This window comes from Cuculus canorus, chromosome 2 (genome assembly GCF_017976375.1).
Source record: "Cuculus canorus isolate bCucCan1 chromosome 2, bCucCan1.pri, whole genome shotgun sequence".
Lineage (NCBI taxonomy): Eukaryota > Metazoa > Chordata > Aves > Cuculiformes > Cuculidae > Cuculus > Cuculus canorus.
Window position 1 is genome coordinate 39045549 of NC_071402.1, and position 25042 is coordinate 39070590.

General features: G+C 34.6%; 1 protein-coding gene across 8 annotated transcripts in view; it reads left to right on the forward strand.

Annotated features, from left to right (window-relative positions):
* ASPH (aspartate beta-hydroxylase) overlaps positions 1 to 25042 on the forward strand; it is a 113708-nt gene that overhangs the window by 4686 nt on the left and 83980 nt on the right. Inside the window, exons 1-5 of one of the 8 annotated variants that reach the window (XM_054059518.1) lie at positions 11030 to 11325; positions 14181 to 14330; positions 15102 to 15146; positions 16372 to 16440; positions 22059 to 22232. In XM_054059518.1, the coding sequence (XP_053915493.1) occupies positions 11310 to 11325; positions 14181 to 14330; positions 15102 to 15146; positions 16372 to 16440; positions 22059 to 22232 (454 nt within the window). In that variant the 5' untranslated portion in view covers positions 11030 to 11309. Of the gene's footprint in view, positions 1 to 11029; positions 11326 to 14180; positions 14331 to 15101; positions 15147 to 16371; positions 16441 to 20653; positions 20817 to 22058; positions 22233 to 25042 lie in introns of those variants that run through there. The other 7 variants (XM_054059515.1, XM_054059521.1, XM_054059519.1 and 4 more) reach the window with 7 other exon arrangements.

A 25042-nucleotide genomic window follows, 5' to 3' on the forward strand; every position in this document is an offset into this window, starting at 1 on the left:
GGTCTCATAATCTAATCCTTTCATTAATTTCTGACTTTTCAGCTTTCGTGGATATTTTTTGTAAACATTCAAGCTGACCTGAAGTCCTTACCCAAATGCAGTTTTGTGCTAATATTACTTCTTTAGTTAACAGTATCACTTCTAGAAAGGTAGTTGTGCCTGTCAATTTGCATTAACTTTGGCATATTATCTCACCTCTATTGTAAACATTACTGTAATGTGTATTTTCTCTGGGTGAGGCTCTGCTTTAGCTTCTGAATTTACCTAAAGAACAGAGAAAGTTCATCAGCTAAAGAGATCTTTTTTTTTTCCTGCTGAAGCTTTTTTTGTTGGCTCTTGGGAATGCTGAACTTCACTTCACTGCTTGCGATGCTTTAAGGTGGATTGCCGGTGCCTTCTCTGATCTCTCCTCAGCTACCCAGTTGTGCTGTGGAAGGGCATCTTCTTTCCTTACACTGTGGATTCTATGTAAAAATGATGCTTCCATCTACCTAAAAATTCTGTCTCTCTAATTTCTGGTCTGATTTACTAGGGGAAGTGTTTGCTTTGTGCTCCTGACTTTGCAATTTTGTAATGTACCATCTCATTGATTGTGTTACAATCTATCCATTATTTCCTTCTTTATTTTAATTATAATCCTTAGGAAGAAGGGTATTAAGTTGTTGGAGGTCACAAGTGAGAAGCAAATTTGGGATGCTCTGTGGCTCTTAACAAATGTTTTGACTGTTTTGTCCAAGTCTAGCTCGTAGTGTTTGCTGAACTAATACAAATTTTTATGAATTCATTTAGTGTGCTGCTTAGTGTTTTGATTTTGCTATTTAAACTCGATGTTAGAATATTTTCTTGTAACATCTTTGGTATTCAGGAGAATACAATGAAGAGTTACTATTTTGTTAAAGCAGCTATATCACTGTTGCAGACAAAAAGAGAAATTCTTTGTATCTCACTTGTGGCCTCTATATATACACTTTTAGAAATGTACTTATTTCTTCACCAAGCTTATGTTGCCTGATTTAGTTGCTTACAACTAGTCAAAATCTTGAATTTTTACTGTTAGTTCCAGATATTGCTGCTTTTTTAGAACACATTGACACAGACATAAGACCATTGTCTCTATATTCAGTACAAGATGGATTTAACCAGAAAAGTTGATTATGACTTGTGAAACTAATCCTAGACCTCTGAATTTTAATGGGATTTGTGTACCTGGTATCTAATAGCTAACAGTAGCTTTCAGAGTAGGATTTTTTCATGCCTGGGACAAAGTATCTAAATTGTGACCATTTAGGAGTGTGTATGTGTTTCTTACCTAAATCTTCAGAAAACCCTGAAAGTGCTATTACAAATAGCAAAACCATGAAAATGCAGACAGCCACCTCTTTGCGAAACATTTGTCTACATTCTGTCTTGTTCAGGGTGTTCTTTCCAGGAAATATTACCTATGTAGTTTATGTGGTATGTTTCAGTGAAATGTTTACTGGGATTTACTCCCGCCTTTCTTTTTTCCCTTTTTTTTTAATTTTTTTTCCTTTTTTTTTTTTTTGTATGTCTGGTACAAAACTTGAGGCAGTACCTCTTTAAACAAGTCAATTTTTCTCATTTCTGGTTAAATGACAGTGATATAAACAGTCTTAACCTTTTTAACACAGGTATTCCTCTGCATACATGAACAGGTTTGCGTTGGAATAGTGAGTCCTTGATTGGAGTGGTTGGACTCTGATCCAAGAGGTCTTTTCCAACCTGATGATTCTATGTAACTCTTCATTTATTTGCTTAGAATTAGAGGCAGTGAGCTCTAAATCTCTTTGGCCTATCTGTAGGATGTTTTCTATACACTGGCAACTATTGAAAGATACAGTAACTGACTGCCAGTGTCTCTCTGCAATGAAAAACAATCAATTTGAACACAGTATATGCTTTTATGACTTGTTTTTTCATACTACCTGGTATTTTGGATTTCTTCCTTTTGCTTTCTCTCAAAGTATTATTTCAAGTTTTAAGATGGATACCTAAGTGTAGCAGGATTGACTTAAAAACAAAGAGAGCCTAATACTTTCTATCAGTTCTTTTTTCTCCTGAAAAGTTGTGGAGAACTGGGAGATTCCTCTCGCTATTTCTGAAGATGCTGTTGCTTGATAAAGATGTAAAGGAAAGTTCTGTCCCTTTTGATCCAGTCTAGGCTCAAATCTTGGGCCTGCTCTGTGTTGTTGAATGTCTTACCTTCATGCAGGCAGTCATTTTGGGCTAAAAGATATTTGTGGTGCTCCAAATGTGGAGGAGCCTTGCACTTGACATCTGTAAGGATGCCTGCTTTCATATAATTTTTGAGCATTTTGTTAAGAGTTTAAATGGTGCATAAGAGAAGTAGCCTTTTCAGTAGCATTTTGAAGGTACAGCTTGTTTAAAATGCTAGGTAGAGAACCTAAAGTATCACTAATAATCTCAGTGAGACAGAAAGTTGGAGTGTATTTTCTCAGATTTTGACAATTACTCTGAGAAGGCACACAAAAATTCCCCATCAGAGATAGTAGCTAGTCTAAGTTCACACGCTAGGGATGTACATAATTTTAGGGGATTAAGGAGTTAAATCTTTTTACAGTTAAATGCTATAGGTCCATAGTCAGTTTAATCTAGCCAGACGGTGCTCTGCAGTCTTACTCTTTTCTCTTCCCCTTCCCTGTATCTGGATTAGTACCTCTGCATTTCTGAAGTGAACGATGCCAGGCAACCGATAAGCTGAAAGCTGACTCTTCTTTTTTCCCCAGACTGGCTTGGTGCACGGCTTTATGGAAGGCCATTTGGGTAGAAGGGAAGAGATGGCGATGAGTGGCTGGGCATCAGGGGAGGGAGAGGTTGAATCTAGAGTTTTGTGTTCAATAGTGTCATCATGGAGCCATGATGTGAATGTAGAAGGTGAAAGGTTTGCTTGGGTATGCTAATGCAATGGCTGAATATTTCAGGACAACAAAATTTACCAGCAGTAAAAGGCATTTGTGTTATGATTGTTTCTAATTGCAGAATGCATAAAGAGGTGAGGTTTTAGTATTGCTCTTTCTTTAAACTGAAATGCCCTTTCCTGATCACCTGTACAAAAAGAAAAAAAGTTCATTTTGATAGGGACCTTTCTGTATCACTTTGAAACATGTGAAAAGCATTCCTGTGCTAACTCTTACATTGAATTCTTCATTGTAGAGAACTTGAACAGTGAAGTTCTGATTTACCACAAGTGGTTCTTTCCTGATGAAGATCACAAACTGGTAATAAGTGTGATAGCCTGCAGCAATCTTTTTCCTACCTGCATCCTACGGTCTAGCTCTTTGCATGGAAGAATTTTGAGCTATGCTTTGAAGTGGAAATCATAACTTTATTGTGTGTCTTTAAAAGCACTGTAAATTAAGTATGCAGATAAGCATTTACTGAGTTTGAACAGACTGCAGTATGCGTGTGTGGTTCAGCTTTCTTGGAACTTTTAAAATGAAACAAATTTGGTCTCCTTCATGTGGAGTTGCACTACTACTATGCATGTACTTACCCAGCATAACAAATGCTACCAAGTTGTTTGTTTGAAGACTTTCTTTGTAAAATATTTAATAGGAAGAAAGCTTATAACTACTGAGTAGAGGTTTGTTTTATAGTTTTATTTTCTGAGGTAATGTTTGAATGATAATTGACAATTAGTTACTAATGTGACATATCTCACTTTCTCACTTTTTACACTGTCTTTTATGTTTTGGGAGTTTATTTAGTATTGTTAAAGAAAACTCATTAGCAGTTTGCAACTGTGAAACTGTTTCTTTCTATAGTAACTTGAGGACACAGCTATATGTTTTAAAGCAGGATAGTTGTAAAAAGAGTGATAATTTTGTAACAGGTCTCCTAACAATGTACTTTAAAAACTACTTGTAAGACTGTAGATGTGAGACCTAAAAGATTTTGAACTCTGTAGGTGTTGCGGATTTGTAGCACCTCTGAAGTAATACTTAATTGACTTAATATCAGGCTTGAATTTAAGTTATAGGCATTAAATAAAGGATTTTAAAATATTCTTTTTTCTTTTTTGTTCCATGAAAAGGAACTCACGAATAGTAGAATTGTAGGTACTTGCTTGTCAGCTAGAGTTTTGCTTGCTTCTATTTGAAACTCCTTCAGACCATGAGAAAAATTGAGAGAACTGGAAGTACATCATCTGTTTTTTTTCTTTTGTGGCTTAATTAGGACTTGTTGCTAAAACAAACTGATGTGACCCACATTACAGGAAAGGAAAATGGAGCAAGGAAAAATTACTCTAAAATTAATGCTAGCATATGATACACAGAGATGAGGATTTTCAACTTTATGTAACACAAACTTTTTTAAAGGTCACCACCAGCAGAATTTGCATGTTCTAGGCTTAGGTATTTCTTGTATTTCCTCTCCACGTTTACCTTTCCTGAACTCTGCTCTGGCCTAAATACAATCAAATATTTAATTAACCTAGTAATTATGTAGGACTATTGGCTACATTAAGCCATTCAAATACTAGATAGGTAGATTGTATAATTTTAAATCTTCTTATTTCCAAATGTTCTGTTGGAGAGAGCTGGCTAATGAAAATAGCAGCTATTAAAAAATCTTTTAAGTCATCTGCACAATTAAAACAGAATTTAATTTTGTCTCCTCCTCAGCATTATAGCTGCTACATATATGTTGATCCTGTAGAAGGGCACAAACTAAAATTTCTTTATAAGATTGTACTGAATTTCTTGATTTGATATTTAAGTCAATTAAGTTTACAAGAGGCAAGTTCTACATCCAGTTGTGGAGATTAGTACTGTTTTCTATTTGTACACACATAAAAATAAAACTTGAGAAAACAGACTAAAGTGTTTGGAAAAATATTGGAATGTAGGAAGGTGCACTTCCCTGTACAAATCTATTTAGATTAGTTAAATAACACAAAATATAATATTTTCCTCTTTATACGCTTTACTTTTTTCCTCAAATCCTACCTTTTGAAGCCTGTTATTGTACTTTCTCTAAGTTTGTGGAGAAAGTGTTTGTAGAAACAGTAGTCCAAACTATTCAGATAATATATGATGTATGCATTAAAAACTGCTTTAAATATATTCCTGTTTATAGTCAGTATTCATTATATAACTCTTTCAAGTTGTAAGTGGCGTCATTATTAGTAATTTAAGCTGTGTGCACGATTGTTTGTATTTTTCCCTTGTAATAAATCTGAATTGAATAACTAGTCAAAAGAATGTTCATCTGAATAATCAAAAAGAAAAATAGAAGCCCAAAACATTGCTTGGACAAAATTTGACTTGCTTTTGAAAATCATCATCTTTCTAGCACATTCAGAAAAGAAGCAGGTGCAGATCCAGGCTTTTCTCTTATTAACGTATATCTCTGGACTTATTTTCACCTCCTCTGACTTCAACAGTTCTGCTTAGATGAGCAATTTTCCTCTGGAGTTCTGTTTGCCACCATAAATGCTGCTGTTGTAAACAGCTGGTCTCTCCAAGCCTCATGAAAATATGCAAAGCTAGCACTGCAAGTAGAATTCAATGTTGTGCTGTATTTAGATAAAGTGCCTTTGATAGGTCTTATGGAACCGTGTATCCTACTAGGACAGAATTTCTCACAGAGTTTCTTTTCATATTTAGTGACTAGTTTTCTCTCGGTGAGAAAAACTTATGTTTCTTTAAAAAACCTTCCAGAGCCAGTCATCCTTATGTTTCTTTCGTAAGTAGATTTATTTTGAATGAATTTTCAGGTTTTTTTTGTTGTGTATGTATGTCTTAGGAGAATCATTTAAATGGAAAGCAGTCAGGATTTGTTCACTGTTTAGATGTAGTTAGAATAAATGTGACTACATGAGAATAATAATTAAAAAAAACCCTGGGAATGAAACTTGACATCAGTCATCCAGGTGATAAGCTTAGTCTTGTTTTTCTGAAGAATAATTCTCACTTCTTAGTAACAAATCACCTTAGCTTGCATCTAAAAAAGTCTCCTAAATACTGTGATGTTTCCTGTGAACCAGATGGTATCTATTGGCTTAAAAGTATTTTGAACTATAGCAGCTTATATTCAGAAATGGGCTGACTTTATAGAAGTATTGACCATTTCTCTTTATAAACTGAATACGAAAAAGGAAAAGACCTGCATGTTTCAATTTTTCTTGACACACAGTTTCAGGTAGTAGGATTGCAGACTTAATTCTGTGTGGAACAAGGCTGGGAAGAGTGTTTTCTTACTTCTCTGCAATACTTTGGTAATTGGAGCTGTCACCTGGCATCAGGGAGAAAAAGATTTAATTCCATTGTGTTCTTGAGGAAGAAAAAGTTTGGTTGACTTTCAGACTTTCAGTGTTGCAGCTGCTGTTTATGGGAAATACTCGAAGAGGAGTGAGAGTGTATATTTAAAATTCTTATTGTTGAAACTGTTCCAGTTGAATGTGAAACAGATGCAGCCTGCTCAGAGGGAGCGTGACGGTAGGTCAGTTATGGCCAGAGTCCCCTTTCCTACCTAGAAAGGAGTGGAAAAACTGGGCTTTAGTCTCTGTTCCGTAGAGATCCTCTTTTACAGATTACAGTTGTGGTTAGTTAAGTGACTAAGTGTGGTTAGTCACTGTGCACGAATTAACAACTTCATCACAAAGGACTGAAATATATAGTTCTTATACCCTTGGGTATGTTAAAAAATGTAGTTTAGACCTCTGAAGAAATTAACTTTACCACAGTGCAGAGGGGAAAACTGAATTTCTGATCTTTCGTGTCCTGATCAAAAGCTGAGTTCAAGGAGATGGTTCAATGGATCACTTAATCCAGTGAAAGGAGGAGCTTTCCTTCACTAGGGAAGTTCAGCAGGGTGCCTGTGAGCCTAGAGTTTTTTACATAGTTTGCTACGCATATTTTTTTCTTTTCCTTTTTTCTTTTTTTTTCTCCAGTTGTCCACCCTCAGCATCTCTGTGATCAGCCTGCTTAGTTGTTGAATTGTGAATTTATGACTTTGCTCCTGTTTTGAGTGTTTATGTTCTTTGATTGTTTGTATAGCAAGATACTTAATTGTGAGAAATCTTGTAGAGATTGAAAATGACCTTGAATGTTTATATGAGGATTAATTATATGTGGAATAAGGAAAAGTTCCTCAGACACTAGAGTAAAAATCTGGGAAGTGACAGCAGGAGACCCAAAATTGCATTTCATTTGACTAATTTATTATTTGATGTTAAGTTAAATTCTTTGTAGGTTTTTTGAACCTAGAGCTCTTTTTCATCTATTTCTCTGTTCCTAACTAGTAAGTTTTTGATTTTGTGTATTCAAGTCCTTTGATGATATGAATAGATATCTTTGTAAAAATATAGACTAGATTTTATATAGTACAGACCAGAAATATAGCTTTTAATGAGAATAATAATAATAAAAAAACTTTTTTTCCTAATTTCCATTTGCAGATGTAGATAACTTGGATACCAAAAGGAAGAATAAATTTTGTATTGCAAAGAATTTATATTGAATTTATTAAAAATAAACTTCTACCTTAACCTTTAGATCTTATCTCTAAAGACCTTGCTGTAATGATTATAAAACAAAATTTTCTGAGTATGGATATTTGCAAAAATTTAAGGTTGCAATATTTGATATGTGATAATTCCAGTAATTACTAAAAATCTGCCTTCTGTCTATGAAGTTATCGGAGACAAAACAGTAACCCTCTCTCCCTTGCAAAATGAAATGCAGTTCGTAAAAGGACATCAGAAGCTTAGATTTGTCCATTGAAAGAGTCCACCCTTGGTGTGGGTGAAAATGAAAATTAGAGATGAAAATTGTATAATCTTAGGATAGCATTTGCAATCATTGTGGTGTGTGGACTTCTCAGAAGGGAACAGTTCAACGTACTTGCTTAAAAGCCTAGATTTAAAAAAATACAGATCACAAAAAGTACATATGTATGCATTTATATGTGTGCACGTGTACGACCTGTCTCTTAGTAGTGAGAGAAAAAAAAACCCCTTCGTATTTATTAATACTAAGGGGGAAAATAATAGCAACAGAATGCTGTAAACTTCCCTTTAATAGGTGTTTAACTCAAAATACTTGTTAGTGACCTCATCCAGAAAAACCTTTCTGTAAAAGCTGTTTTCTAAAAAAAAAAAAAAAAACCCCAAACCTGCAGTTTTATTGCTAAGAATGGCTTACATCATTTGTTTTGTCATTAATCATATCGAAAAGATCATCTGGCAAAGATGTCAAGCAGTAGTAGGCCATACTCATATTAGAGAGGTTATTTTCTGCCTTTGCACTGCTATTAGTTCAGCTTTATTAGTGGTAGGATGTTCCATTGTAAATTATTTTAGTTTTATATTTCTTTGCCATATCTGTTTTATACCACTTTGCATTTTGCTTTTGAAACAAGGTGGTTCTAAAGTCTCCTGATGATGTAGCTGACTGAATTTTTACTTCTGAAATGCTATTTTTAGATATTTCTCTGAGGTTAGTGCTTTATTTTTCCTCTTACTGTGTTTTTCTGATTTCTGGTAACTGCCTGCTGGTGCGCACCCTTCTCTTCATGCGATAATCTATAATCGCTTCCATATTACTTCCTAATTTACCTTTGTGTGAAATAATTTTATGCATTACAATAGCTTATCTTGAAGCTTACCTTTATGTCTGTGTTCATAATTGGGGTTTTTTGTCTTTAATCTTCTTTGCGTGTACTTTAGTAGTGATACACAGGTGGAAGTCATACTGGTAGTCTTGATTGTCAGTTATGCTTTTCTAAAACTGAATAAAATAGAATGAAGCACATCGTTATAGCAAAACTAACTTGAAGATAGTTTTCAGATTTGCAACAGTGGTACTAATGAGGTGAACAATACTAATTTTGAGTTAGTGAAGCAATTTAACTCCCCTCAAAAAAGAACCAACAAACCGGTAGTCACTGCATTTGAACACAGTAGAACAGGACCTCACAAGAAGTCTGCTCTGCTGACTTAGCTATCTCAATCTTGGATTTTATTTTAAGTATCTGTCTGTTCAGTTTAACGTTTTTATTGCACAAAACTAACTAAAATTATGTTAAATTTGGTATTTTGAACTGTAGCATGCAGTGAGATACACATGTAAGCTTTATTTTTCAAGGCGTATGTTAATGTGTGGTTTTCATGGATTATATGATTAGTTCAGTTTTGTGAACTTCTGGGCCATCTTTGTTTTAACACATCAGAAGTTTCCCTGTTTTAGCTGTAGTTTTCTCTTTCAGAAATTGTTTGTTACGTCTTATGTTTTTGTAATGAATTGATTTTTAATGGGCACAAGATAAGGCTCTGGGTACCTGGTTAAAAGTCAGCATATATGTTAGTTCAGATTAGGAGTGTATGTTTGAAGTTAATTTCTCCACCCACTTTGCTTTTATTCATTGTGCTGTTGTCACTGAATATACTTACTTAGATTTGAGTGAAATGAACTAGAAAGATATGCTGCAACTGCTTATGGGCATTCAACCAGGTAAGATCTAGTTTGCAGCAGTCCTCCCAAAATATATATAACATGAACTTCAGGTTCTCACCATCAGTTGTATATTATAGGAATTCGCTTGAAGTAAGATACGGTATCTGCAAATGTGAGTGCAGGCAAAGTGAAGCTGCAACAGATTGCCTCGTCTGTCAAAACAATATAGGTTTTATATGCAGTAGACTACACACAATTGCATGTAATATTACTTCCCTTAATAAGCTGTTGATTTCTCTGTGTATTTAGTGATTTTTATTCTTTGTTTAAATTTTTCTCCTATCTTACTCTAATTCAGTTGTGCATCACAATTTGCTGCAACCTACTTAGTCAGGAGGTCTTTTTAAAAACATCTCTTCTATTTGATGTATTCAGGTAGCTTTAAAAATAGTTAAATGATACCCTAGTTATAGAATCAACTGCCTGTAGTTTCTTTGCATCCATTTGAAAAGTCTTAAACTCGCTTGGGTGTTATTTCTCCCTTTTTTTCTCCCCCAAGCAACTGAGCGACATTTGGGAATTGGTTGCTAGATGTTTAAACCACAGGAGGTGTATTTTGTTTTTCAAAGCAGCTGTAACAGTTTTCTCTTCATCTACCTGATGGCTATGTTATTTAAAGAAGCATTCGGGCAGGAAAGGCAGAGTGTTAGATCCTGAAAGTTTTGTCAGGGTTTCTGCTAATGAGAAAGTAGTTTTTTGTCTTCCTCCCACTCAAAAAGAAGCTGGCCATGGGAAAAGAATAGTTTTCTAAAATTGTGAATTAATAGTGTATTAATGGCTTTTTTACTCCTTTTTTTTTTTTTTTTTTAGCCTTTAAGGAGAAGAGACTATGTTAATCATTAATCGTTTGTGTTAGCTTTAAATTGTACATACAGGTAGTGTGCATATTGTCAGAATATAAAGGAGGGCTGAGTGAGATGAGTTAATGTTAGCCCTTTCTAGAAAGGGGGGGCAACAAAGCAAATTCAGACACCCCTACTACTTCTAATAAATATGCAATAGAAATTTTTCCTGTTTTACCTTTATCGCATTTGGTGTTATTCTGCTGTAGGGCAACAGGCTTTGCTTTGGCCAAACTACTAGTAACCCTCCTTTGGGTCTGCTAGAAGCAAACACAAGGTGAATCAGGGCGATAGTTCTGATCTGAAAACTCTTTGGCAAGAACATGTGTGGTTGGTTTAAAGTAACTTTAGAAGGCTCAAACCTACATTTTAGAAATCAGTTGTCTTTTATTCTTAAAGTAGTTAGCAAGTTTCAAATGAGTAGTTTCTACAGGATTCTTGGGAAGCCTGGTAAAGTAGTGCCAACATGGAGAAAGTTTCTTGGGCAAGGGCCAACTTAACAAATGCACACAGGCTTCGCATCCAGACTTGTGTTTCAGCTTATGCTGATGGATTTAATGTCCTTAGAGCTCAGGCACTGAGGCATACATTGCAGCAAAAATACTACAGTACAATGTGCTCAGTTTCATTTGCTGCTGTGTTTGATGTTGGAGGATTAAGGGGAGGGGAAAGGATCAACTACCCAGGATGCTCTGTTAGGAGGAGTAAGGGAATTTGATTGTCGTCAGAACTGGATTGCCATATGAGTTCTGAAAAGCGTTTGGCTCCTGAGGATAACTGCTCTAAAAATAGATTTGGAGGAGAGGTTTCTCTTGGGTCTAGTTTCGGGTTCCAGCTGAGCTTGCTTAAGAGAACTTGTTTGCTTCTGTTGCAAGACTAAAGTGAGGATAAATAATTTCTTATTCTGCCTTCAACATAAATTTTTGGAGATATCGACACACTCTCTCTGTGGAAATCGAGCACTAATGTTATGGCTGACGACACAGGTACAATCCTAAGCTTTTTACAAACAAATGGAAAATGCGTAGTCACGAATACTGGCTGCGTCTGATTTTGTAATTGGCAAAATAACTGGCTTACTGTGGTATGTTGATTTTTTTTTTTTTTTTTTTTTAGCCAGTTTGCTGTTCTAGTCTGTGTTACAGGCTGCCTCTGTTTTCTTTGTTTAGATGTTCTCTGGAGTAGAGATATTTGATGAGTTTATGGCAGGTGAATAATTCTTACTTGGTTCTTGCTTGCGTAGCTTACACATTAAGAGACATTGTTTTGTCTTCAAATATCTGACTTTAAAGTTATTTCGGGATTATATGAAATTGCTAAGTGTCTTTAACATAGGCTGAAGTAAAAGGTATTCATACATTTTTATCTAGACGTGACTCTTAATGTTTGATGGGGAAGATATAGGGCTTTTAAAGATTTTCTTTTGAGGAATAGAGCACACTTTAAGACTTTCTGATGTCTGCATAAAGACATCTGGTGGTGTAAGCACAGGCTTACCAGATATGGCAAGTGACCTACTTCTGACATGGCTGGCAGCATGTGCTGGGAAAGGGCTTGAATTGAGAATTAACTGTCGGGAATGAGCTCTGAGCCAGTGTCAGTCCTTGCAATCTTTTGTTCTGAGCCTGTATGTAGGGTTACATGTGCTGGGTCATAGGTAGATTTTTATATTACAAAACTTCCATTTATATTAAAGTGCTGTCTGATCAAGCTGCCATGGATAAATTCTTGGCAGGTATTTTAGAGCATTCTGAAAACAATCTTCTTGAGGGGTTTGCATGAAGCAGTCTTTTAGATTGGAAAAAAAAATACAGCTATGCGTGATTACTTAGATAAGTGGTAAACACTAGAAAACAATAAGGTAACTGAGTAAGTGTGAAATACAGTAAGATTCTCTTTGCTGTTTGCTTCTTCTAATACCTAGTTTGCTCTAGAATGTAGCTGCAACCTGGAATAACTGAAAATGGTTTTAGCCTTAAGGTTTCATTCGAAATGCATGCAAAGCTTCTGTTGACTACGTTGAAATGCAGAAGCAGCAAAGTTCTGCTGTTGCAGAGTATAATTGTTTATTTCTGAATATTAAAATTTCCAGCTCAAGAGTTCAATAAATAAATTTCAGATAGACCTGATTGTATTTCCAACTGTACTGGCACAGTTGCTTGTCTTTGCCTCTATTTTGAGGCTACCTGCACATTTTTCCCACGAGAGATATTATGGTGAGTTATGTATATGGATCTCGCACACAGGTAATAAGGGTACTGTGCAGTAGCCTGAAGTGAGGCAAGTTGTCTCAGTTTCTCTTTGAATATTATTGGACAGCCTATACCAAGGCAGCTTTGTTTAATGTAGGAAAAAACCCTAAACAGTTGGTATTTGAGTTCTGTATGGAGTAGTCTTACTAAAAGATTTTTTTTTTTAATAAACTACTGAGCTGTGTAAGAGCTGATGTGAGTTTTCTTTTTATTGGTCTGAACTCAGTATATAGCACAATGAATGTAATAAAAGCTTCGTTTATTACAGCTGTGAACCTGATGACTAGCAGGGTCTGAAAGTACTTCTATATACTATCTATTAGAGAAGTAAGTCAGTCACTAATCTTTCAGAGCTACTCTTAATTATCAACATGTTCGTTTTTTTCAAATATCTGTTGAGAGTATTTTTTGTCTTTTTCTATGACCAGTGTTGATAAAGTTAACTAATAGTAGCTCATTATATTATCATGGTAATCATTACAAAGTTCCTTGAGTATTTAAAAATGTGTAAGAAATACTTTTACTTCAATAACTGGGACCGAAGGTGGCTGAACGGGCAAAGGCTGATACTTAAAAAAGAAGGAATAGGCTGTTAGATGTGAAACTGCAGCCAAATGCCAGCTTTGCAGCAGTAATATCAGGGGGCAGACCTTGAGCTTTGGACAGAGGCCACAGGCATTTTTTTGGATGCACATTTTTACTACACATCTTTCTTCCCCTAAAATGATCCTAAAGTAATGTCTTCTCTAATGATGTTGCCCATGTGAACCCCACTACCTATATGCTAGGTTGAGGTCTTTCTTTTCCTGGTGGTTTGTTTATAGCTACTGTATTTTTCTATATACACTTACTTTGAATATGTGTGGCTATAAATGAAGCTTTGATTTGCATTAAATCTGTATCATCCTTCTACTTGTACATTCCCTGGGACTGGAAGTCTGAAGATATTTAGCATGTAGTGAATGTTTGCTTGATTCTAAGCAGCAGGGAAGATATTTTTAGTTGGTAGTGTGTCTGAACTTAGAGTCTTACCCTGAATGTGGTTTAGATTTTGGAGCCTTCGTAGGTTATTAGAATTTTCATGTTGATTTCGTGAGGCAATTCAACTTAGCTTGGAAACTTCCTGCAGAAGAAACTGTTCTCCCAAACTGTTTCTGCTGGTAGTATTGCCCTCTGGTGGCAGCTTGAGAACTGTTGGTATAGATGCAAAGCATCTAAAAAATGTGAAGGTCTGCATAAACACACAGTAAAGGGAAGGAAGAGGGGATTTCCAAGTAAGTTCAGACATTACTTGTGGGTGTTTGGTGTTTGGTTGGCTACAGGGCTTTCACTTAGATAATCATTGAGTTTCTCACTGTAATTCACAGTGATATAAAAGAAAGTAAAGGTGGTGAGTTTGGAAAAACAAAACAAAACAAAACAACCCACACCTCACAAACAACACAAAGAACAAAAAAACCCCCAAAAGTTTTACTCAGTTTTTTTCATTGTGTAGTCCTAAGAAACAAGATTTATAATTATATCCTGAATTGTAATTTTCAAACTGTTATCAAATATATTTTTCCTATTTGCTTGCCTTATTTTAACAGAGACTAAGCATGGAGGAAGCAAGAATGGAAAGAAAGAAGGCCTCTCTGGAAGCTCGTTTTTCACCTGGTTTATGGTAATTGCTTTGCTGGGAGTTTGGACATCAGTAGCGGTTGTCTGGTTTGAACTTGTAGATTATGAAGAAGTTCTAGGTAAGAATTTTAAATCTTAAGACACTTAAAATAATAACAACTATAATATACATTAAATCGAGGCCACCTTAAATTTCTAGATAGCTGAATTGACTACTTCAGTGACTGCATATGATAAGAACATGCAGTACTGTTGAAAATGTATGTTTTAATTGTGAAATGTACTGTGATGTAAAATGGGATTCTCATAAGACTGGAAAAAGTTATTAACATATTACATTTATTAAAGCGTTGAAGAAATCTCCAAGGATAAATCTGGATCTTTTTGGAACACGTAGACTGCAGTTCATTTGAAATGTCAGCTAACTATGCATTATCTCAGTTTAAGCTCTCAGAAACTTGCAACAGTGGTTGAAAGTGGGCAGCTAATGTTACAACTCCTCTGATGGGCTGTGTTGCCTATAAAGTCTGGCAACTGATCAGTGATCATCTTGTGAATGACCTGTTGAATTATCTCAGTTTTAAGTTTATAATGATAATTATTAATTGTATCTCAATATGATAATGTTAAGATAATATTGTTAATATAGTATCTAAGGGTGAAAATTAATGTCTCAAATGTCAAGATGTATGCCCATAGGTAGAACTTTTGTTCCTGATGATTCAACATGCACTTCTGCAGCTGCTGGTTTTACAAGCTTTACAACTTAACAAATCTGTTGGTACATGCTTTTTTCATCTGGACTGATTTTTAAGAGAAGCTTCTGGTTTGAAACTTAATTGGGTCTGGTGATGCAAATAATGGTTTCTATATTTTTACCATGCATGCAGCCAAAGCAAAGGATTTCCGTTATAACTTGTCAGAGGTCCTACAAGGTAGGATATTAGAGAAATAAGCTTGCTTTACAGTCCCATGGCTAAACATTTTGGTTCATTATATGTTCTTATTTTTTTAGAGTATTACTATTCTTCTACAATGACATGAACCCCAGTCATCTCTCACCTGTCTTTCTTCATAGTTTTGAAGATAATACGATTCTTTTTTTTCCAGAGAACTATATTTACTCCACCAGTCTTTTGTATTTAAACATAAACTAATAAAGATCCTTTCTAATTGATTGCTTCAGTACAATGGTGATGGCCTTATTTTTGTCTGTTCTAGACCCAAGTCTGAACTTTTTCTTCCACATAACTCTTTCCTAAGTAACATGTTAAGATCTATATTTAATTTATTTTGATGGCAACGAAGTTGTTCCTCCATTTAGAGAATGAAAAGTGTAATAGTAAACTGGCAAACTATAAGGACCTAGAGTTCCGCAAATAGAGTTTAAATGCAGAGTTTAAATCCTATTAAAAGTTAGGTCTGAATTTTCCAATTAAATAGCACTCTATTCACTTGGTGATCCCAGGACACTTCTAATCCTGGATACCACGTTTCTATGCTAAAAATTCTTTTAAAATAGAAACTGGCTGGTTCTTTTGTGTATACCACAGTTTCAGAAATAAAAGTGAGAATTGTGATGTTTTAGTCACCTAAAAAAGGATAGACAACCTTTTTTCTGCAGTGGATGTTATACAGTTTTTGATAAAATTATGAATATTTTCCCTTTCTCCAGGAAGTGGGTTGCTTACCTTCTGTTAAATTGGCACTGAAAATTATTTATCTGTCTTTTTTTCTGAGAATTAGAATAGCAAGAAGAACATAATCGGAAAACAAATTTATTGATTAATCCTTGTTTTATTATTTCTTTACTCTCAAACATGTCAAATATTACTTGCGCACTTGAATTTTATTCTGAACAAAGCACGTTCACATAAAGCATATTGCTTAATTACAGATTGGTCTTAAAACTTTGAGCACCAAAACAGATGTATGGAAAAAAGACTACCTTGTCTAAAGTCTGGGAAGTGTAGAAAGGAACTTAAAATATTTTGTCATATTTTCCAGGAAACTTAAAATGTGGTTAAGGAGAGTATGGCTAAACCATTAAAAAAAAAAAAAAAAGATAACAACCTAGCGTTGACAGTCAGCCATTGCACGCTGAAAGCGCTATGCTGGAGAATCCCTAACTGTCTCCTTTTCCTCTCTTTGCATTTCCAGGCAAGCTTGGGATATATGATGCTGATGGAGATGGAGATTTTGATGTGGAAGATGCTAAAGTATTGCTAGGCAAGTACAATCACAGGTGTAATAATATATATAATTCAGTTTTCGTAGTCATGTTTGGGTTTTGTTTAATGTCAAAACAATATTTCTGGGGTTTGCCTAACTAGAGAACTTAAATTGATTTTACTGAGGTGGAATTTTTTTCCTAATGCAAGTTCTAAGATTGTATGTATAAATTGTAGCAAGTGGTGTTCTTTTTTGTGTAATATAACAATGTAAGTGGAAAGCATTTAATTACTTACAGGATGATTTTGAAGTTAGGTGGTTGGTGCTGCTGTGTCGACTGTTGAAAGATGATTGTGATTATTAGTAAATTTATCAGATGTGGGGCTTAAAATGCATCACGATTTAAAACATTGTCTTAAGACAACTCTATTTTAAAATTATTTCCAGCAGGCCTTTCTACTTCCTATATGACTGTTTGTTCAGCACATTTGTGTACTGTCTTTCTTCTATTCTGATTTCTCCACAAGTCTGTTAATTTTCTTTGCCCTTCAGAAATCCTACATGACATGGACTTTTCTTTGATGTTGAAACTTTGGTTTTAGCCTTCTGTTCTTTGTAGTTTGGGAGAATGCTTTTCTGCTCACTATGTACCCTCAAAGAGAAATTTAAATCCCTAGACATGCATCATGATATTGCCCTTCTACCAATATCTTCTATCAGTCAAATCAATAGCATCTTCAGCTTCACAATTATATTGCATAGATAATTCTTACATACGTAATGTTAAAAAGTTTAATTGATTTTTTTCAAATGTAAACCTATTCAGAGCACAGAAGCTTAGCAATTTAAATAAATGAACAAAACAAAAAACCCAGTATAGTATATAATAGCTTGAGCAGAGTGCAAAGTGGAATGTCTCAAACTGGCCAAGTAGTATGTTAGGGATGTTATGGCTTGTTATTTGAAACTCATGCTCCATAAGGATTATTTTAGGATCAGTTTATTTTTCCCCATTTATGTTTTCAGAAATAATAGTTTTTTTGGGGGGCGAGGGGGTTCATTTGTTTAATCCTTTCATGGTTAAAAAAAATCCGTGCAATCAAAATTTCTGAACCAGTTTGTGGTGGTGTGAACGTGAGAGGCATCGTGGAGAATCTCCAGTGCTCTGAAATACTTCAGAGCTACAAATTAGGTGATAAATTTAAATTATGAATAAGATAACACATTGTATAGGTATAATCCTAATCTTTCTATGTCTACTACTTAGTGTATAGAAAGTGAGTATCAATCTCTTTTTGGGTCGTATTACTTGGATTAAGATTGCCAAGGTAGTAGCCAGAAACATGCTACTGCTTCGTTACATCTGTTTTATGCAACTTGACGTAGCTGGGAATTCTGCCAGTACATGACAGTGTTTCTATTATAAGCTTGTCTTATCACACATGTAAAACTTACACTTCAAATATGACATTAAAAGGTCATAGAGGAAAAGTTATTTTTATTATATTTGAATACTTGCTTAGAAATATGATTTAAATCTCATTCAAGTTGAAGAATGTTTTCTGTGGTGCAAAGAAAGTGGTAAATTTTGAAAAATTGCCTGATAAAAATTATGAATATAAAAATATATTTTTCTAATAACTAGTATACAATATTATTAACAGAAGTTCCCAGTAAATTATTGTGCTTGTTTGTGTTTAACATTTAATATGAACTGAAAAATGAACACTACTATGCAAACTAAAATATTGATGGAGAAACCGGAAGACTGGATTCCCTCTTGAGGAATTTGTCTTCCAGAATGAAGTCTTTGTAGTAGACAAAACCAGATAGTAAGCACGTATTCAACCTTATTATGGTAACTTTCTGAACTTTGAATGTGTAACTCCTTTTATATTTTATTTATGATGGTTTTGTTAGTACATATGCTGTGTTTGAAGGCTTGTTGTTAACTGGGATTTTTCTCTTGAGTCAGACTACCATAACAGCAAGTGGTTTTCTCTGCTGATTTAATATTGACTTAAATAGGAGATACTTTTGTTTGATGTTTAATGCTAGGAAGGTAGATACTTTTTTCTTTTCTGTTCTCTAGCTATAACTAAACTACTCTATATTGAAATCGTGGCATGTACAGTTGTTTAATGGTGTCTACTTCCGTAATCTTTTAGTTTTCACAACAAATTTAAGGATTTGATTTGCATATAAATAATTATATTAATTTAATTTTGAGAAATGCGTGAGTTTATATTTCAAAGAATGGTTTAGTAGATGATAACTTAGCTTAATTATTGGGCACACCTAAATAGAAGAATTAAAATTTATAAATTTGTTTCTTGTATTTTTAAGGTATGATAGGGTTTGTTCTTTTTATTTGTTGAAATCAAAGGAGATTTGATGATTAAGTTCTCTTGAGCTGCTCCTCCCCCTCTCTCCCCACTAAGTAAGGGGAGGGACACAGGACCCGCCTAAAACCTGGCCAACCAACCAACGAACTAAATATTTTTTGAGTTAGTTTTGTATCCATTTATAAAAAAAATATAAATATTTAGAATAGAAATACAAACTAGTTGAAGCTATTCTGCAGTTATCTTGCACATTCTTTCTTTTTCACATATCTTTTGGAGGCTTACTGAATTCCTTTTGGTAATGGGAAGAGAGGCTTCTTAATCTGCCCCTTTTGAGGGCTGCTTTTATCAGTAATTCTCTTCCCACCCTGTCCACCTCACACTGATTGCTCTTGGAAGGAAGTTATTCTTCTTGGGAGGAGTGTTATTCTGTGCTCAAGAACAGAGTACAGAGAAACCGTGGCTTTAGTAGCGTAACAAAAAATGCATGCATAGGGAGTACCAGTGTCTGCGTTGTAATAGAATCTTTGAAGCCAAACCATTTTTTTTATACTTCAGCCCTTCTTAACAAACAAAACTCTCCTGGGAAATTCTACTTAAATGGCTGCATTAGTTAGTACAGTTTTGGAACTGCAGCTATAGGAAGTCATCAATTTATAGTTGTGCATTTAGTACAGAGTAGTCTGGCTGTGCAGAAAATTAAAAACAAAACCCCTAGTTTATCAGCATCAAAGGGTAATAAACAGTAGAATTTAAGCTTCTGTAAACCAGCTTTATTTTTCTTGTTCACACATTGTAGAAAGAGATGTTTGCAAGTTGTCGTACAAAGATGGCATGTTCAGAAAATCTGTGTTGAGATAATAGGAGTTAAAAGAATGTTTTTGTACGGTTCAGCTGTTCAGGATAAGTTTCTTACTCTTATCTATTTTTCTCAAGTTCTGCAATAGCACCTTCAAATATCAAAGGCTTGCATACACTCATTCTTGTAAAACTTGTTTGCAGGAGTAGAAAGGCTTTATCTTGTTAAATGAATGTAGGGAAGCCTTCTGTCCTGTTGGTTCTCGTAAAACTGTTGAATAGATAAGGATTTTTACTCCCTTGATCACTGTTTGATTTGAATTATAATGTTAAGAACTCCTTTGAAATAAAGTAGTTATTACCTGTTGGTCACTGAATTAGCATGGCTTGGTTGCCTGATTGGGGAAGTTCTTCTTGATTATGGGGATGAATGAAGACTAAAAATAGTTTGAGTATTAATTAGTTTGGTTTTGGTTTATTTTAACTTTCTAAGAAAGGAAAAAAAAATGAATATATGAAATAATGTGTTACTTTCTATAACTCAGGCTGAAACGTTTTCTTCTCCCCCCTTCCTTTCAATTCAAAGGCAAGGTTTGGAGTTCTGTTGTTTGGTGGTTTTTTGCGGTAAAACTACAGGACATATTCTTCCATTTTCTATGGTTCACTTTGTTGTGCTAATCTTTTCAAAGGAAATATATTGATGTACTCCATTTTATAATTTATAAAGATGGTGGCCCATGAGTCTGATTATGGAGTTAGTGCAGGAACAGGGGCATCTATATGCTTCTTCATGTGCTTACAGAAATGCTATCTAAAGCCTGGGGTCTTTTGAGTGGTGGTTTGTTTTTTTTCTTTTAATGCCAGATTCCAACAGAATAGAATGATGTGAGTACTTAGAATTCTGTGTTGAGAACTGAGGTATTTATCTTAAACTGAGATTTCATTCTTCAGTAAATATACATACTTTGATTTATGTCTTTACATCTTGCTTGGTCCAGATTTTGAAAACAAATTGCAGTGATGACCAACTACTGTGCCTAAAGTTAAGTCTACGAAATTTAATTTTTATAGAACTAAGCCATGGAAGAAGTTGGAGAGGGATATTTAAAATACCTTGATTACCTCCTGGATTCAATCTGTCACTTTTAAACCTTTGGGCTATCCAGTGAAAAATTAAAGAGAATGGCTGGTCACTGAAGTAGAGGTTCTGGACATCCAGATACAAGGATGTGAAACACCATGGACTTCGAAGTTTCCTCAGAATTATCATTGATGCTTTCACTATGTGCTGTAAGAAAAATGTGTTGAAATGTGTTAAATGTCTCTGCCTTGAATGTTTCATTAACCTGCACCTAATATTGCTTTCTAGTCTGCACGTGTAACATTTTCACTTAATTTTATGTGTCAACAATCTGTCTTCACCTTTAAGCTCACTTTTCTGCTTCTCCTTCCAATACAAACAAAGGTTTCTTCTGGTTAGAAGTGGAGGAAATTCCTCCCTGTCCTGCTTTGAAGTTTACCAATAATTGACATTTGTTATTGCTTGGTCGTTCTGCTGTACTTTTCCCAGAGTGGAAAAGTTGACATGTTATTTTGAAGTAACTGTGAAACAGTGGATTTTAATATAGAAAAAAAGAGCAATAACAATGGCTTATTTGTATTTTACAAAGACCAGTTGCATTAGTGGGTCTCGTGGCCCAAGGTAGCTCCTGATACCAGTGAGTTTAGAAGTGACAAGCTCTTTCTTTGCTGCTCTGGCAGCCTCTACTTTAGCTGTCTTTAGCTTGCTTTAGATTTTCTGTTTAACAATACCTACACCCTTTATATTGGCTATATATTAATTTTTCTGTAGTGTTCTCTATATCCTTGGGTTTGGAATTAATTCCTGAGGAACAATTATATTGTGTTATATATATCATAGAAAAGAATGATTGAGAAGCATGTTAAAAAAACCAAACAAGCAAGCAAACTGCAAAATACTCCCACCCAGCAATTAGAGTCCTCACTTCTAAGCAAATCAGAGTTCTGCATGCTAGAATAAATGTTATCTTTAACAGTATGTTTATGAGAAGCTTGTTTAAATAATGTTTGCTTTTAAATGTTATTCTCAGCTATCAGTTGCAAGCTCTCAAATTTGAACAAGATGGTTTAAAAAAAAGGCAAATTAGATGATATTAAGTAGTGGGGAATTACTGTTAAAAAACTGTCTAGAGGTAAATGCTCCTGCAAGAAAATGAATATAAATGGATTTGGGTTTAAGATTAGGAAAAAGGGAAAGCGAAGCTGCCACCTTTTTCTAAGATATTGGCATAATATTGTGCATGCTTATTGTCCAAATTTTAGTCTGTAATTTGAAAGATTCAACTTTCTTAACATCTTTCTATTTCCTAATTAGCATTCCTGTAAAGACTGCTGTCTGTGACATATCTTTCACAGATCCTCCTTTTACAATTTCCTCTTTCCACCTAACTGCTCTTTTTTTTTTCCTTCCCTCTCTCCCTCTCTCTCTCTCTTTCCTCTATTCTTGTGTAGGCCTGACCAAAGATGGCAGTAATGAAAATATTGATTCCCTTGAGGAAGTCCTTAATATTTTAGCAGAGGAAAGCTCTGATTGGTTTTATGGCTTTCTCTCATTTCTCTATGATGTATTGACTCCTTTTGAAACACTAGAAGAAGAAGAGAGCGAAGCTGCAGATGATGTTGATGGTACGTCACAGAATGAAGGGGTTCAGGGAAAAAAGACTTGTGTTATTTTGGATTTACAGAACCAGTGACTGAGAGACTAATTTGATTGGCTTTCAAAAATATCCATGAAATCATCAGTATTAATATAACAGGAGTTTATGGCAATGATGGGGAAACTCCCAAGTGGACACTATACAGGTTGAATTGAAGTCAGCCCTGCAATGTAGTTTTGCTAGCTGAAAGCCTTTCAGTGACTCTTCAGTTTTTGTGACAGGGTGGCAGATACTACAGTTATGTAAATATATAGAATAAGATGTGTATCTGCAGTTGTGTAGTTGATTTCTGTATGTGCTTCAGTTTGTGCAATTTGTGCACAAAGCTAAGTGTAATAACCTCTACTGTTAACACTGTAACATTGTCTTTCTAGCAAACATTAACTGAAGTGTTTTGTAGCAGCTTTGACTGTATTGTGGCATGACTACATTATGTAAATACATATTTATATGTTAATCCTTAATATAGACATGGCAATGATAATTCTCTTGTGAAATATAATTTTAATAAATAATTCATTTTGCAATTAATTGATTTCTCAGATTCTTCTCACCTGTTCAAATAAAAGCACTTTATTTAAGTGCTTGAAAAATTTACAGGCATATTTATTTCTAAGTTAGCTAACATCTGTTGTATTCAGAAGATACTATGTCACTATATGGCTTGTTCCCACTGATTTGTCTGTTTTCAAACTAAGTTTTCAGTCACTTTTTATATATAGCAATTGTACCACAAGGGTTGTTCTATATTTGTTTGAGGTTTTTTTAAGGTGGGCATTTTATGGAGGTGGGAAGCTGTGATCATGTATTTCTAATGTAGTACTGAAAATATTAAAGACTAATTGGAAATTAGAATGTACTGTCTTCTATTCCTTGCTAAATTCAAAAACATTATGCAGTTTTGCGAATTTTAATCCTTTTCCTGTGAAACTGTTTCATGACAGTTGTTCCAAAAGTATTTTTCATGTAAAAGTCTGCCATCATAAAGTTATTAGTATGGAAAGGGGAGTTTATAATGGTGTTCTGCAGTTTGTATCAAGTACTGAGAGCTGAAACTGAGCTGTCATTTTAATACATGGATGTACTCAAATCAGCTTAATCTTAAAATTATATGAAATCGTTTATTTTGATCCCTGCTGTGCCTAAGTTTCTTTTTCTCATATGAAGTTTAGACTCATATTCTAACACTACCAAATGCAGGCTGAAATTTTAACCTGTTTTTTAAAATGAAATTAATTTTCACTTGCTGGCATGGCGAGTTTAAAGCAATTTCATGTGCCTATTCTAAACCCACTTTCATTAAATCACTCAGCTCTGAGTTCTACTCAATCTTTAACAAGTAATAAGAAAAAGTGTTAGTGTTAAGCAAGTAAAGTGTTCAAAAGAAAAAATAGTGGTGAAGTGTTAATACTGTTGCTTAAAATTTACACTTAAATAGAACCACATAAACATTAGTCACATTTTCTTCCAGATATTAACTTTGTTATCCGAATCCTGAAATAACACATAAATTTAATAATTTTTAGTACGCAATATACAAAGCATGAAACAAAGCAAAGAAACAAACCCCATACATTATGAAAATCAAGGCTGGCATATCTGTGGAAAATTGCTGAGAAGTTTCTTAGCAAATGGAGAAACTTGCAAAGTATCTGAGGAGTAGGAAATAAAGCAAGCTTGTGTTGTTCTGTTAATTTTTTTTTCCTGTTAGTTTTAGAAGCATATTTGAATTAGAAATAAGTTTTGTTGCTGTTGTGTGATAGTATCTCAGTATGAATTGCAAAAATTGTCATGGAACACTGAATTCTAGTGTAGATGCTTTGGTAATGGAACTAGATAGCAGATGTTCTTTTGTCTTTTGGGCTTTGAGAATTTTGTATCATGAAGTTTGTACCAAGTAGTTAAAATAAATGTTGGTACTCTGAAGTTTCATGTGAAGTGGAGGTAAACAGGTTGCTTGAACCATGAGAAAGCTGTAGTGGCTGAAATAGGTCATGACTACATCAGTAAACAGAAAATTAGTTGAATTTGGGCCAAGGCGATGAAATACAGGCCAAGAAAGTTCTGATTTGTTATTATGCAAGTTCCTTGTTGATTTTATTGTGCAGAAGTCTGCTCAAATAAGAAATTTGTAGGAGGAGAAAAAGAGGTCACAAGGAGGAAGACCCAAGGGAAACGTTAACAGCAAATAACATTCTATTACTTAGTATTTAGATTCCAGAATGTAGGGTTGGTTTTTTTTGAAGTGGTTACTCTTGCCTGGTGGTGTTCCTGTTGAGTTGACAATTAAACCCTAACCAGTAGTAAGCAGAGCTGTCAAAGCTCTCCTAAGTTTTGGGATAGGAGAGATTGATTATAATGAATTGCTTTAATTGTTATGATTGCAAGTCAGGCTTGGCTACTAAGTGTGGTAATAAGATTTAGAGGAGTCTTCAGTCATATCAGCATGGTAGGTCTGTTGTTTGTGAGTTTTTTAAAAGAAAAAAAAAGAAAACAACCAAAGCTTTTTAACAGCAGAAAGGTTAAGCTAGATGTGATACGCAGATAAGTGAGGGAAACTGATCTGTCTCTCAACTCTTGCTTCTAAGTCCACTCAGAGTGTTTGAAGTTAGTTGAGGAAATTGAAACCTAAATTTTGAGTTTTATTTGAGCTGACTGTCAGTTACATAAAATGCAGTCAGTATATTAATGTTTTAGAAGAAGTTCAGGAAACTTATAATGGTTTTAGACTATAGGTAGAAAATTATAGCAGCTTTGCCTTCTGATATTTTAGAATAA